Consider the following 14,861-nt stretch of genomic DNA (forward strand, 5'->3'; position numbering starts at 1 on the left):
CTGCCTAGAGCACCAAATACTTACTACACACTCAGAAAATATTGAATTGGAATAATATTTTATCCAGTTATGTTCTACTTTTTCTTCTAAAGTGTTGAATTAATTTATTTTAATTATAGATGCTAAGAAAAACTCTTCAAGGGTCTGACAGTGAAGAAATGGTAATAGCACAGGAAACACCAAATTTGATACCATTTGGAGATGTGGTATGTATGAGTAACCTTCAATAAGCCTGTACAAATTACTTCTAATTTGATATGAAACATAGTTGACATTTGTTATCTGGTAATTGAAAAGTATGTGAAGAAAATAGTCCTCTATGATAAATATGATCATGAATTTTTTATTTACATGAGCCATAAAACCATTAAATATTCACCAAAATTATTAGAAAACATTCTAATTCACAGAAACAATGTTTTGTAGAATAAAGTTTCCCCAGGGACTGGAGAGATGGCTCAGCGGTTAAGAGAACTGACTGCTCTTCCAGAGGACCCGGGTTCAATTCCCAGCACCCACATGGCAGCTAACAACTGCCTGTAACTACAAGATCTGACACCCTCACACAGACATGCATACAGGCAGGACACCAATGCACATAAAATAAAAATAAATTATTTAAAAAAGAAAGATTCCTGATCACCTGACATAACTGTAAGACATTGATTTGGGGCCCAACCTAAGATCTGCTAATGTCAAATGTCTGAAAGAGGAGTCTATGAAGCAGTGTTTTTGTTGAGCTCAAGTGATTATACTTAGTCCAGATTGACCTGTGGTTTGAACATTGACGCCTTCACTGCTCTTCCGTCCCCCTCTCCAGACATCAGAAGGAAGAATTGCTGTGTGGCCCCAAACATTGTTGGGGCTGCCGAGAGGGCTCTGTGGGTAAAGATACTTACCACTGGCAAGCCTGAAGACCTTCCTTTGAACCCCAGGAAGCGCAAGGTGGAAGGAGGAACCAGCTCCTGCAAGCTGTCCTCTGGCCACCATAATCATGCCATTATGCACATGTCGACAGACAGACAGACAGACACACACACACACAGAGGTGGGATGGTGAAAGGGAGAGAAAGGGGAGAAAGGAAAGAGTGAATGTAATAAAAAATTTAAAAGAAGAAAAGTATTTTTAAAAGCTTTTTCTATTTTTTTTTTTTGTGTGTGTGTGTATCAGTACGTACTTGTATGTATGTGCCCGGTGCCCATGGAGGCCGGAAGAGGAAGGACATCAGATCCCTTGGAACTGGTGGTTTGATGTGGGTGCTGGGAACTGAACTTGAGTCCTGTGCAGAGTGCAATATGCTCTTAATCACTGAGATATCTTTTTAGCCCCAAGAAACCATACTTCTAGTAAGAACAAACAACAAAGAACTTCTAATGTGAAAAACCCAACACAAGTGTGTTTTAAAAATTTAAAAACGGTTCAATGTAAAGTGTAAGAAAGTTAAAAAATGTGCTTGCCTTTGTGTTCTTGTTTCGGTTGCTGTAGGTCGGCTGCCTGGCTGTTCACATAAAGACTTGTAGACAGTTTTCTCACAGGTGTATCCTTTTGGCTTGTAGATCACAGTATCAGCATACCCTGCTGTTCTGGTTACTGATTGCTGAGTCACTAACCACTGGAAAACATAGCAGCTTGAAATGCTAACCATTTTATCACCAAACACTCCGCTCACCCACTAGGTGGAACTTCTTCACAGTGTTAGCTTTGGCTACCATTGGGCAGTTCAAAGGGACTGGGATGCTCAGCCCTTCAGTGTGGATGCTGGCAATGTTGGACTTGGCTGGGTGGGTGGTTAGAACACTTGTTCTCTTCATGGGATCACTCACATCCTCCTGCACTCATTTTCAGTTTACAAAATGTCATACACATTTCAAATGAAACCTGGATTACTGTAGTTTTTCATGTTCCCTCAAATCTTACTCTTTGGTGAATATTTCTGTCATCCATCCTAAGGCCGTTTCAGTTGCAGTCATTGGATTTATGTTAAAATGATCATAAAAGCCTGCTCTGATTCAAGGACAGCAAAAATAAATCCCACTTTTCAGTGTAGAAAAAAAAAGATTTTTGGCCATCTGTAATTTACCTCAATCTCCATGTAAACTAAAGGAAAAATAATGCTAATTTATTTATAAGCAATAAGTCTACTTCCCTTAAACATGTTAAAAAGAATTTACGCCTTGTTTTGGTTCTTTGAGACTATGTCTTTCTATGTAGCCCAGGCTGGCCTTGAACTCTCAATCCTTTAGTCTCAGCCAACCAAGTGTTGAACTACCATATGCCTCTGTTGTTATTTTTAAACCATTCTTATTATGGTATTTCTTTTTCTTTTTTTGTATAAAGGGAGTTTTTCAAAGAATTCTCTATAGAGATGTTTTAAGATACTTAAATCTTAAAGACACTTTTTTAAATTCATAAAGTACTGGGAAAGCAACACCGTACAGTGAAAATGAGGACTATGGTGAAGTGAATTAGAGCAGAACACTTTACTGTGAATTCTGTCTTAAGATTCAGTTATTCTTAATTTATATGCTTATTTATATATACATCCTTGACTCTTTGGCTGGCTCTTGGGACCCTATTCCTCAACTGGATTGTTGTACCCAGCCTTAATACCAAGGGAGTTTCTTAGTCTTACTGCAACTTGATATGCCATGCTTTGTTGATACCCATGGGAGGCCTCCCCCTTTCTGAACAGAAACAGAGGAGGAGTTGTAGCTGGATAAATCTTTCCCACTGGCTGATACCCAAATAACCAGTCAGAGGCTTAATATTAATTACAAACTGTTTGGGCTATGGATCAGGCTTCTTGCTTGCCAGCTCTTATACCTTAAATTAACTAATTTCTATTAATCTATGTTTTGTCACACGGCCATGGCATTACTGGTCTGCTGGCATCTTGCTTTTTGGGTGGCTGGGTGACGTCTGCCCAAACCACCTTCCTTCTCTCTGTATCTCTCTTCAGTTTCCTGCCTGGCTATAACCTGTCTTGCCATAGGGCAGAGCAGCTTCTTTATTAACCAGTGGTAGCAACACATATTCACAGCATATAGAAAGATACAGCAAGGAGTGGATTTCCGGGGGCGGGGGCGGGCAGTGGGGAGGTGGGAGGAGGGAATGATAAGAGAGGAGGAAGGGGAAACTGTGGTCAGGATGTAAAATTAATTAATTAATTAATTAAAATGTCTCTACATAATAATTACATATAGAAAATAATGTCAATTATATATTATAAATACTTAGTCACCTTAAAATTAATATATAGAAAATTTGCAAAGGAATTATGCTAAGAGTGTGAGAATAAAGATATGGTAGGTATGTAGAGAAGAATGAACATTCCTATAGAGGCAAAAACATTGTTTTGAAAGTTTTTCCTGTTGTTTAATATGCTCTAACTTTATTTTCTATATGTACTTGATTGATTTTTATAATTTGGCCTGGATTGTTTAATAGATTTTACAATATGGTATTTGATCAATTACAACAAAACTTGTTTCCTAAATACTTTATTTTCAGTCATTATACAACAGCATGTTAACATGTTCATTCGTGTCTCTATAAACCACATCGTGAAATGCACAAAACTTCGGAACTTGAAAGCTGTTAACAATGAAAAGAACCTTGTCCTTAGGTTTGATGAAGTGAAGTATTTTTCTGTACAGGTAATGGTAAAATTCTCTTTTCAATATGATGATGTGTCTTTATAGTTTCAAATATTCTAAGTACTTACATTTTTTGGAAAAAAAAAAAAGGCAGACAAGAACCAAGAGTCCCGCTTTTTCACTTGGGGGATTCTGCAGTGTTTTTCTCCCGTGCGGTGGCCTGGGGCGTTCCTGAGGACACCGTGTGTGCTTGATGCTTCTTCCCTGGCAGGCTACTGGGTGACCCTCTAAGCCATCTAAGCGTTTACCTAAGGAAGGCTCCTCCTCCTCCTCCTCCTCCTCCTCCTCCTCCTCCTCCTCCTCCTCCTCCTCCTTCTCCTCCTCCTCCTCCTCCTCCCCCCTCTGCAGTGTGGTCTGCAGTTCTCCGTTCTTTCCTCCCTCTCCTGTTCCTTCTTCTCCAGTATCTTCTCCCCATATGGACTCCTCCTGCTGTTTTCACATAGATGACACAATCTTTGTAACAACCCCAAATACCTCTTTCCCTGTCCCCTTTCTCTTCACACACAGAGACAGACAGACAGACAGACAGACACACACACACACACACACACACACACACACACACACACACACACACACTATCTTCACAGATACAGAAAGTGAGGCACTACATGGAGTTAAAGGACTTGTTGGGGCCGTGATGCTGGGACGCCGTGGAGCTGGGACTGCATGAGTTCCGGCTTGAAATCATACTCCATTAAACTGCCTCTCAACCGGAACTTGTGCTTCTGTTTACAGTTAAGCTTCTTAAAAGCTTACATAGATCTCAAAGCTTTCTTTAAAATAGTGACCGATCGCCCAGGGGTCAAGAGTACCGGCTGCTCTTGAAGAGGTTCAGTTCCCAGCACCCACGTGAGGCTGTAACTCCAGTCTTAGGGTATCTGACATCCCCTCTGGCCTCTGTGAGTACCTGCATGCATACAGTGTGCAGACATGCACTCAAACCCACTCACATACACACATAAAATAAATAAATCTTTTTAAAAGAGTAGTACTATACTATAGAGTTACAGGGTTCATTAATTAGTCCAAGAATTTCTTAAAAATTGTTTTATATTGCGTTTTACTGAAATTCTAAAGCATTTCATCTACGCTCCATATGTCTTTGTAAACTTTATTTCAATTAAATGTTGAGTAGAAAGATAATTTTTAGGCCTGAATTCTTAAAAAGTAACAAGAGGGTTCAGTGAGCAGAGGCATTGGTACCAGGCCCAATGACTTGCCTTTGATTTCTGGGTCCCCATGGTCAAAGGAGAAACCGACTCCTACAAGCTGTCCTCTGACCTCCACCTGTGCACGGGGTCACATGTGCTCCCCCTCACATACATACATACATATGTACACACATACGTGCATGAATAATGAATGTAAAAAGAACACCAAACCAGGCATAGTTTGAAATTAGTCTATTGGAATGTCAATTGTATAAAGCAATGGCTTTCCCTGACATTTTCATACATGTGAAGAACATACTTAGATCATATTAAGCTCTCCATCATCCTTCTCCTTCCCATCCCTTCCTCCTCCTAATCACTGATAGACTCTTTTCCTCTTATGTCCCCTTTCTTTTTCCCTAAATTCCAGTCAGGAGAGAGCACTAGTCTTTGTGAGTCTGGCATATTGTGTTCAACACGATCGTCTCCAGTCCCATATTTTTCCTGGAAATTACATAGTTCCATTTTTCTATGACTGACTGACACGTCACTGTGTGTGTGCTACATTTCTGACACCATTCAGTCCATTCCCGGACCCCTAGGCTGATGCACTGCCATTGGCGTGGGTATGGAGGCCAACGCTACCGTGTGCTGACTTGGATTCTCCTGTATCGGAAGGGATGTGACTGGACCAGATGGTCATTCTGTCTTCAGGTTTTTAAGGAGCTTCCTTATCACTCTCCATTCCCCAAACCAGTGATGCACAGCCCAGCCCCGAATCCTCCCAAGCCTGTCTTGTTTTCTTCTAGATGAGAGCTTTTCTGATTGGAGTAAGATGGAATCCACGTTGTTTTGATTTGCAGTCCCCGATGGCTAAAAACGTTGAGCATTTCTTCATGCTCTTTTTGTTATTTGGGCTTATAATTTGAAATGTAACTATCCAGTTCATTTGCCCATTTGTTGATTGGGGGTTATTTATTCTTTCAGCATTTTGTCTTCTGAGTCCTTTACATATTCTGGATATTAATCCCCTGCCTGGTGAGCAACTGGCAACGAGAATTTGTTTTCCGGTGCAGAAGCTTTTCAGCTCCTGCAGGCGGGCTTGCCCATTCTGGCTGTTGTTCCCCGAGCTGCTAAAGCTCTGTTCAGAAGGTCACTGCCTCTGAGAGTGTCTAAGTGCTTTGCTCTCGGTCTCTTAAAGTCTCAGGTCTTACACTAACCTCGTCCATCACCTCTGGATTTGTTTGTATACAAGGTGAAAGGTGGGGTCTAGATCTTTCTTCTGCATGTGGGTATTTGGTCTTTTCTAGCACTGTTTGCTGAACTGTCTTTTCTCCAATGTATACTTTTTGTGCCCGTGGAAAAATCAAGTGGCTGTATGACCTTAGGGGTCTGGGCCCTGCAGTTGACTCCATTTTCTGTGGCTGGCTTTGCCCAGTGCCAGGCTGGTTTTGTTGCTATGGCTCTGTTAGGATAATTTGAAATCAAGATAGCTCTAGCGTTGTCCTTTCTGCTTAAGATACCGGAATCACTTCATCTTTGTATGTAATTTCAGTCGAGTGCTGAGTGCACCTTTTTATGTATAGTTAAAAAGACAAAGCAGGCAACAGATGATTCAAAGGATCACCATTAATATTAGACATAAACAGGTCCTGATTTTGTTGATATTAGAATATGTGGAATGGTGAACTTGAAAAGTCACAAAGCTAACATGTAAAAATTAATAGTTAGTGATGCCCATGGTATAGTATACCTTACGGATATATTTATTTGGAAATGATGTCTGAAATTCAGACTTGAAATTTAATACTTCTTTTCATGTATTTTGATATTGAGGTTCCCAGACGTCAGGATGATGAGCGGAATAATATTTTCTTGGAACTAATGCAAGATGGAGGAAACATAGAAAAACCTCCACTTTCCTTGGGCAGTGTTGAATCACACCTTTATGAAGTAATACAGGTATGTATAAAAATATCCATTTTACCCCCAGCTACATGGGGACCCATACCTGTAATCTCAGAACTTGGGGAGTACAGAGAAGACAGTTATGAGTTCAAGGTCATCCTCAGCCACATAGTGATTTCAAGGCCAACCTGGGCTATATGAGACTTAGTTTCCAAAAAAAAGTAAAAAAGAAACCTTTTATTTTTTTTAAATCTTGGTACCATACTGTCTAGTTGGTATTTGTCACTGTGGCTTCTGATGTCTGATGGATTCTTTTTGTTTAGCACATGCATAGGAAACAAAGTTCATTATAAACATATGAAAACATATTAGGATTGCCAGATAGCATGAGGCTTAAACTAAGAAAACTTGGAATTCCCAAGCAAGAGCATGTCATTTGGAGCAATTGGGGGCAGCATGGAGGAGTCTGCATTGCTCTCTCTGACCTTGCCTGGTGTGGGCTTTGGAGAAGTGCCTGTGCTTCAGGGGTCCGTAGGAAACAGTGCAGGGTGATGGCGAGCAGGAAAAAGGATGCTTACCAAAGCACTCAGCAGGAAGTATGTAAGGTTCTCAGCCGTGAAGTTGGAAGCAGTAAAAATGCTCAGGAAGAAGAATAAACCACAGAAGTTGGATAGGGTAGCAGAGATATCCACAGATGGGGACCAAGGATGACGAAGACTTCAGAGCCTGTCCATGCCTTTGGGGTGTGAAAGGTCTCCCACCTATCCAGGAGCTTGTCATGGAGGTTTGCATTTCACCCTCAAAACCATCACCCTGCAGATTTCCAGAAAGGGAAGTCCACCCAGCAGAAACATTGCTGCCCCTGCACATTTATTTTTGTTGTTCACACCTGGATTTTCCTTCTCCTGAACATTCATTGTATTTGTATTTTAATTTAGTTAAAAGTCATGTTGTACTTGTATTTTAGCTACTGAGTTCATGTATATTTAAAAATGATTTCATTTTATAATACGCTTTAGATAAATTGCAGATACAACCATGAATAATTCTACATTTATTTTCTAGAAAGGCTGCTTTACCGAAGTATTGCAAATGATGCATAGACACACCGTAAGAGCTTTACAAACCTTCCTAAGATTTATGCATGTGTGATATTTTAACACTGTATAGAATTTACTCTGATAGTTCATAGCCTAGTTTTTAAAATTTTTTCATTACACTAACCATAGCCATGTGAATTAGTAAAAATATGTGACATAGAAAAAAATCACAATATTTGCTCATAAATTCTTCATTTTAATATAAAAATTTGGTAACATTTTCAGACTCAATTTAGCTTTTTTATATTTTTATAATAATTTTCAAAATTAGAATATAATACCTCTTCCATTTTCTCCCTCCAACCCCTCCCATACACCCCTCTTGCTCGTTCTCAAATTCATGGCCTGTTCTCAAATTCATGGCCTCTTTTTCTTTAACTGTTATGTATATACGTAATAAATATGTTTGATCTTATTAGTGAATTGTGGAAGAGAGGATTAGAAATCACCGGATGAGACAGGAAATGGCTCTGGCTGCTTTCAGTGCACAGACCAAAGAGCCTTGCTGGAGAGTCCCAGGGAGGTGTTTGCAGTTCCTAATTCCGAACGGACTTAGATGTTAGTAATTTGATTAACTGGGCAATCCGAGACACTCCTGCTGTCTCCTGGCCAGAACGGGGGTGAGGAACACATCAAGTCACTGAGTACGGGGTCCTTTTTCCCTTCACACATGGTCAACTTGGGTTCAGAGGTGAGGTTGCTTGTCTCGGTCTAAATTTGATCTGGGGTGCCGTTGAAAGGCATGTGAGTAAACCATCTGAAATACATGCATATATAAAATAGGATATAAAATATGTACATATACGTCAATATCTTAGCATGATCCTACTGGTTATTCTAGGTTAAAACTTTGTACATTTGACCATTAGCATTGTGTTTTTTAAGATGAAATTTTAAGATGAAAGGCTCACCACATTCTGGGGACTGAACCAAACTCTCTTGGAGTTCTTCGTGTAAATGAGCTTTGGTCCTTTTAACCAGAAGACTGAGACATGGCCACTTCCTGTCTCTCCTCTAACAACATCATCTGCTTTCAGTTTATCTGCAGGTTGGAGGTAGAGTTCATGTTTTCCTACGGAAACTTTGGTTATGGATTTTCACATCAGGTTAGTTCCCTTCTTTTAAAAAACATATTCTGTTTTAGCTCATCAATTAAACCATTCTGTGCTAAGCCTCTGTTTTTTTCCAGCTGGGCAACTTTAAAAAATAAGCATTTTTAGGGCTAGCATACAGAGCCTGATGACCTGGATTCAATCCCAAGAGCCCACAGGGTGGAAGGAGAGGGTCTTCTCCCACAAACTGTCCTCTGACCTCAGACATGCACTCCCCCTAAAAAAAAAAATAAATAAATAAATAAATGTTTAAAAGTAATCATTTAAAAATAAATGCTGTTTCACATTCTGCTCCTGAGATAAAAGGGATTTTCTGCACACACACACACACACACACACACACACACACACACACACAAACACCAAAAAAAACCCCACCCAAAAACAAACAAAATAAAAAAAAACACTTTACCATGTGTTTGATCATATATTTCAAATGATGATATTTTATTCAAAATGAATTTGTTGTAAAACTTCCTTTTTATTGTTTCTATACATTTTTATTATTAAAACCAATGTTATCTTAGGCATTTAACTGAGTGTGGAATTTTACATCTAGAAATATTCATCAAAAATGGAGTCATTGGTCATACACATATACATATAGTCTCAGCATTCAGATTGAAGAAAGAATTACTCTAGAAAAATCATATCTATCTATCTATCTATATCTATATCTACATCTATATTGTCACCTAGTATTTGAAAGAACTCTTTTATTTTGTTTTGTTTTGTTTTTTGAGACAGTGTTTCTTTGTGTAGTCCTGGCTGTCCTGGAACTCACTCTGTAGACCAGGTTGGCTTCAAACTCACAGAGATCCACCTGCCTCTGCCTCCTGAGTGCTGGGATTAAAGGCATGCACCACCTCCACTCAGCAAAAGAACTCTTGATATCCCTGGATCATCAGAATTCCAGGCATGTTAACAAAGCCCCATTAATGCTGTTGATGTATAGTGTGTGTGTGTGTGTGTGTGTGTGTGTGTGTGTGTGTGTGTGTGTGTGTGTTGGGGGGGTGACCTTTCATTTCAGATTTTTGTTTAATAGTCTCAGATGAGTTTTGATTAGTAATTGATAATAAGGAGATTAATCTTACTGAATAAGTCTACTGCAATGTTGATTGCAATGTTGATTAAAAAATCCCTATGATATGTTTAAATTTTTGTCCACAGTATATCATGATTGTTAATATGTTTTGAAACAGAAGTGTACAGATAGGAGCCACAAAAACAAGCCTTTTTTCCTCATCTGCTTTTACTGTTGTTTCCATTTGTTTATTTATTGTGATGCTGGGTGCTAACCCAGAGCCTTGGGCACAGCAGGCAAATGCTCTGCCACTGAGTTACATGCCCAGGACATGGCTTCTAGAAATAGAGACTTTCTATCCAGCTCAGAATGGTTCTGAGTTACCTGTGGGCCCAGGGTCACTTTATACTCCTGGTTCTTACCTCAGACTAATGAGTGCTGAGCTTACTACATTAGTGTACTGGTTATTTTATTTTCTGTGTGTGCATGTATACACATTAGGGTGCATGTGTGTGTGTGTGTGTGTGTGTGTGTGTGTGTGTGTGTGTGAGATCTGTGTGCGCGAAGACTAGAGATAACTTTGTCATTCCTCAGGAGCCATTCACTTGGTTTTTTGAAAGAGTCTCTCACTGGGACCTGGGGCTCACCAATTAGAATAATCCAGAGATCCCCTGTCTCTCCCCAGCACTGGGATTACAATGCATGCCACCATGCCCGGCTTTTTAGGTGGGTGCTTGATGTTGAACTCAGGTCTGCACGCCTGCCCGGAGAGCCCTCAGCTGATGGAGCCATCTCTCTAGCCCTTATAGGCTTTTCCTGTGATGAGTGTGCCTTGTTAGACTCCCCGCTGCCATTATTTCTGTAGGTTACATTTAGCAGTCATAGCTTATGAATATCAATTTTAGAGGGAGGTTTTGTGTCCAAACATAAGCATAACATGTAAGAGCATTCTTAAAGAGAGAGGCTATTTTCAGATTTGCAATCCCAGCACTAGGAAGAGCTCTGGGCCTTGCTGGCCAGCCACCATAGCCTACTTAATGAGCTCCAGGCCAGTGACAGACCTGAGGCTGTCCTCTGGACTACACACACAGCACACACATGCAGCGCACACACCTTCAGATACAGATGAGCACATACATATGCACACAAACAAATGCACACAGAGAGAAAGCAACAGCCTATTTTCAGATTAAAACTCGGCAAGTGTTGTTTTATGTACGTAGACCTTACTGAAATGTAGAACAAAGGTATTACATGGAAAAGAACTGGCCGTCCAACACAGTGCAACTTGACCAAGAACCTCTCAGGGATATGCTCCCTGCTCACCTATTGTGATGATGTGAAAAGAGCTCCCCATACGAGGCAGAAACATCTACACTCATGCTCTGTGGCGTACACCACTTTGTAATATTGAATGAATCACTGCTCTTCAATGTGATTTATAAAATACTCACACTTACCTCATATTTTTATCAAAAGGGTGAGAGATATGTAATACTTGGCAAATGTTTAGTAGCCAACAACTAAGTCCCTTTCTTCATCCCTCTTCCACTTACATGTATCACTTAAGAACTGTATTGGCCTTCGGGGGCTGTTAGTCCTATTATGGTGAATTATACTGTAATATGCTTACATTTTTATTCAGTTAAAACCTCTTCAAAAAATCATCGAACCATCTATGTTTATGAAGATTGCACCTCCTCCAGAAAGAACAGATCCTGTCACGTAAGTGTTTTGATTTCATTTCACATATTAAGGTCAAGTTGCATTTTAAGGTGTGATGGAGTGTATTAGTTATCTTAAGAACCCCTGAGAGCCTGGCGGTGGTGGCACACGCCTTTAATTCCAGCACTTGGGAGGCAGAGGCAGGCAGATCTCTGTGAGTTCGAGGTCAGCCTGGTCTACAGCACAAGATCCAGGACAGGCACCAAAACTACACAGAAAAATCCTGTCTGGAGGGGGGCGAGAACCCCTGAGAACATGGCCAAGATGGGCTAGAGCCTAAGGTAAGGGAAACACTGAATTCCTTTGCTTAATAAGATAAGACAAAGAGCCGGGTGTGGTGGCTCATGCCTGTAACCTCAACACTTGGGAGGTAGAGGCAGGAGGATGAAGAGTTCAGGGGGTTACTTGAAGCCCTGTGAAAAACAAGCAGACAAACGAAAAGATGGGACAGGTACTGAGTTTCAATTGTCACCCTGGAGAAAGGAGCTGAGGTCTAGAGACGAGAGGAGACAGGTGACTCCTTCATGAATGAAGACTTGGCTCAATGGGGAACTTAGCCAGCAAGATCCTCCTTATGGAATAAAAAGGAAGGACCTCTAAGACCCATGTGCCCAGTTTCTGCTCTATAGGACAGTGTCAGCCCACCCCACAGCGCCCCACAGATGGGCTGTACAACAAAACAAACAAGCAGACAACTTCTACAGTGATGGGAAGTTGTTGCAACTTTCCCTTTCTACAGCCAGCAGACCGGTTTCAACTTTGGAGGTAACCTGTTCTTCATGTGGGTGCATTGTTCTGGCCAGTTTACCCAGGGACCAAGACCAAAGTACTGAGTAGAGCTGAAAGTGAGAGGGGCTTTGTAAGCAGGGGCAGGCTGCTGGGCCAGTATGACCCAACAGGTCTGCCAGGGTCTTGCACACTAATGAAAGAGAGAGGTACTGTTGAGCTCCTTAAGGAGGCCCCTGTGGGTGAATTATACAATAAGTCCTTGGAATGTTTGAATGAAACCCTGATGCCCCTACAAATTACAGCTCTGCTTTTGAGAAGGCACTTTGGACTACTGGTGAAGCTTAGTAGAGACTGAATGTGTAAGCAGAGGCCATGAGGTCTCCATGTAACCTCAGCTGCCATCACACTGAGGGTTGTCTGACTACTCAGCCATGAAGTTGGGGGTCCCGGTGATGCTACACCTTCAAATGGAAATGGTGCCTGTGATTACTTACTTACCCTGGATAAAGGTGCTTATTCTGGACACAGCTGGGCTGTCCCAGTATGCACTGCTTTTCTGTAGACTTAAAAATGTCCCTTCCATCATCTTGGTTTTCCACACTGTGGTGTTCAGATTGGAGAACTCAATTCACAGCAAATGCAGTACAATAGTCTATCCATGTCCCATGAAATCCATTTTTACTATGTTCCCTACCACCCTGAAACAACCCCCTGAACTTAACAGTGGAATGGCCTCTCCCATAAGTCAGTCACAGCAGAAACACTCAGACCTGGGCAAGGTTCTCCAGAAGGTTTTGTATACTCTGAATCAGTTACCAGAACCTGATGTGTTTTCTCCCATAGCCAGTGTTCAGTGGTCCATGAATCACAGAGTGGGAATGAGAACAGGTCCTCATCACCACTCCTGTGATTCATGAACCAAACCTTCTCTCCTGTTCCGGTGGCCTTCTCTTCTGCTGCCCTGAACTAGAAGTTAAGGCAACCACATGGCCACGGGGTCCTCGTGGCCCAGCATCAACAGGCAAAGGAGGAGGTCACTGCCCTGGTAAAGCTAAGGAAAGCCTGGAAAAGGAGAGGAATCTCTTAATATTACCATTCCCCACAATGAAAGGTGTTTTGCATTAAAAACTATGTGGGGGTCTAGAAAAATAGCTCAATGGTGAAGAGCACTGGCCATTCTTCCAGAGGACTGGGGTTCGGCTCCCAGCAAGGTAGCTCACAACCATCTGTATCTCCAGCTCCAGAGTCTGACCCCCTCCTTTGGCTTCCAATGGGCACTGCACACACATGATGCTCAGGTACCCAGGCAGGCAAAAGAGCAATACACACAAATAAATGAAATCTAAAAAAAAAAAAAAAAATTCAGAAAAATCATTTGGCATGGGGGCATGCCATGGCATGCGTGTGGAAGTCAGAGGACAACTTGTGGAAGTTGAGTCTCTCCTTCTTCCACATGATGCCAGGGATGGAACTCAGGTTCAGTTTTGGCAGCAAGTACCTTTACCTGCTGAGCCATCTCACTGGCCCTGAATCAGAATTTAATAAGAAAACTACAACATGTTAATCTGCACAGGACTGTTCATGGCCCTGAGGAGTGAAAGTTTCAACCACACCACCAGGGAAGGACCCAGCTGAAGTGCTTGCTAGTGTAGAGGAAGGACAGAATGGGCAGTGATAGAAGGAAAAGGTATAGGCTGTGATATGGGGGTACCTACAGAAACAAGGGGTGTGCCTCCCTCTTGTATTTCCTCACTGTGGTGATGTATTGTGTACCCTAATAAATTTGCCTGAAGATCAGAGAACAGAACAAGCCACTAGATTAAACACAGAAGCCAGGCCGTGGTGGCACACGACATTAATTCCAGTACTTGGGAGTCACACGCCTTTAATCCCAGCACTAGGAAAGCTGAGACAGGAAATGATATGGGTGGGTGGAGAAAGGTATATGAGGCACGAGGAGACAGGAACTAAAGTCTTTCAGCTGAGGAAAGCTTTTCAGGCTAAGGAGTCCTAGAGATAAGAGGTGGCTTGTTCTTTTGTCTCTCTCATCTTTTAGCATTCACCCAAATATCAGGCTCCAGGTTTTTTATAAAAAGACCATTTAGCAATTCGAGTTACACCTCACCAGTTAGTTATGAATATTTGTGTGTGTGTGTGTGTGTGTGTGTGTGTGTGTGTGTGTGTAAGTAGTTTTGTTTTTTTTTTTCTCTCTCTCTCTTATCCCTACATCATACAACATCACAAAACTGAAGTTTTGGAATGTTGAGAAGAAGAGTAAACATTACTCAAAACTTTATTTCCTCTTCTGGTCTAGTTGGCAGAGGGAAGTTGTATCATGTCAGGTGGAACTGTGATCATGTGATTGTCTTCATTTGGAGGTTCAGAATGATTGAAGAAAGGTTGGGCGGTGGTGAACATGCCTTTAAACCCAGCACTTGGGAGGCAGAGTCAG

The 14,861-nt window shown here is 41.4% G+C and overlaps 1 protein-coding gene and 1 long non-coding RNA gene across 2 annotated transcripts in view; one reads left to right on the forward strand and one right to left on the reverse strand.

The window, feature by feature from the left end:
- LOC131923676 (uncharacterized) overlaps window positions 1-14,861 on the reverse strand; it is a 97,571-nt gene that overhangs the window by 33,881 nt on the left and 48,829 nt on the right. The gene's annotated exons all lie outside the window — the stretch shown is intronic.
- Window positions 1-14,861, forward strand: part of C2cd6 (C2 calcium dependent domain containing 6) — an 87,825-nt gene that overhangs the window by 7,865 nt on the left and 65,099 nt on the right. Inside the window, exons 2-8 of the mRNA XM_059278806.1 lie at window positions 120-206; window positions 1,487-1,538; window positions 3,512-3,657; window positions 6,648-6,773; window positions 7,785-7,829; window positions 8,857-8,925; window positions 11,601-11,680. Coding sequence (XP_059134789.1) covers window positions 120-206; window positions 1,487-1,538; window positions 3,512-3,657; window positions 6,648-6,773; window positions 7,785-7,829; window positions 8,857-8,925; window positions 11,601-11,680 — 605 coding nt within the window. The remainder of the gene's footprint in view (window positions 1-119; window positions 207-1,486; window positions 1,539-3,511; window positions 3,658-6,647; window positions 6,774-7,784; window positions 7,830-8,856; window positions 8,926-11,600; window positions 11,681-14,861) is intronic.

The sequence above is a fragment of the Peromyscus eremicus genome, chromosome 13 (genome assembly GCF_949786415.1).
Source record: "Peromyscus eremicus chromosome 13, PerEre_H2_v1, whole genome shotgun sequence".
NCBI lineage: Eukaryota > Metazoa > Chordata > Mammalia > Rodentia > Cricetidae > Peromyscus > Peromyscus eremicus.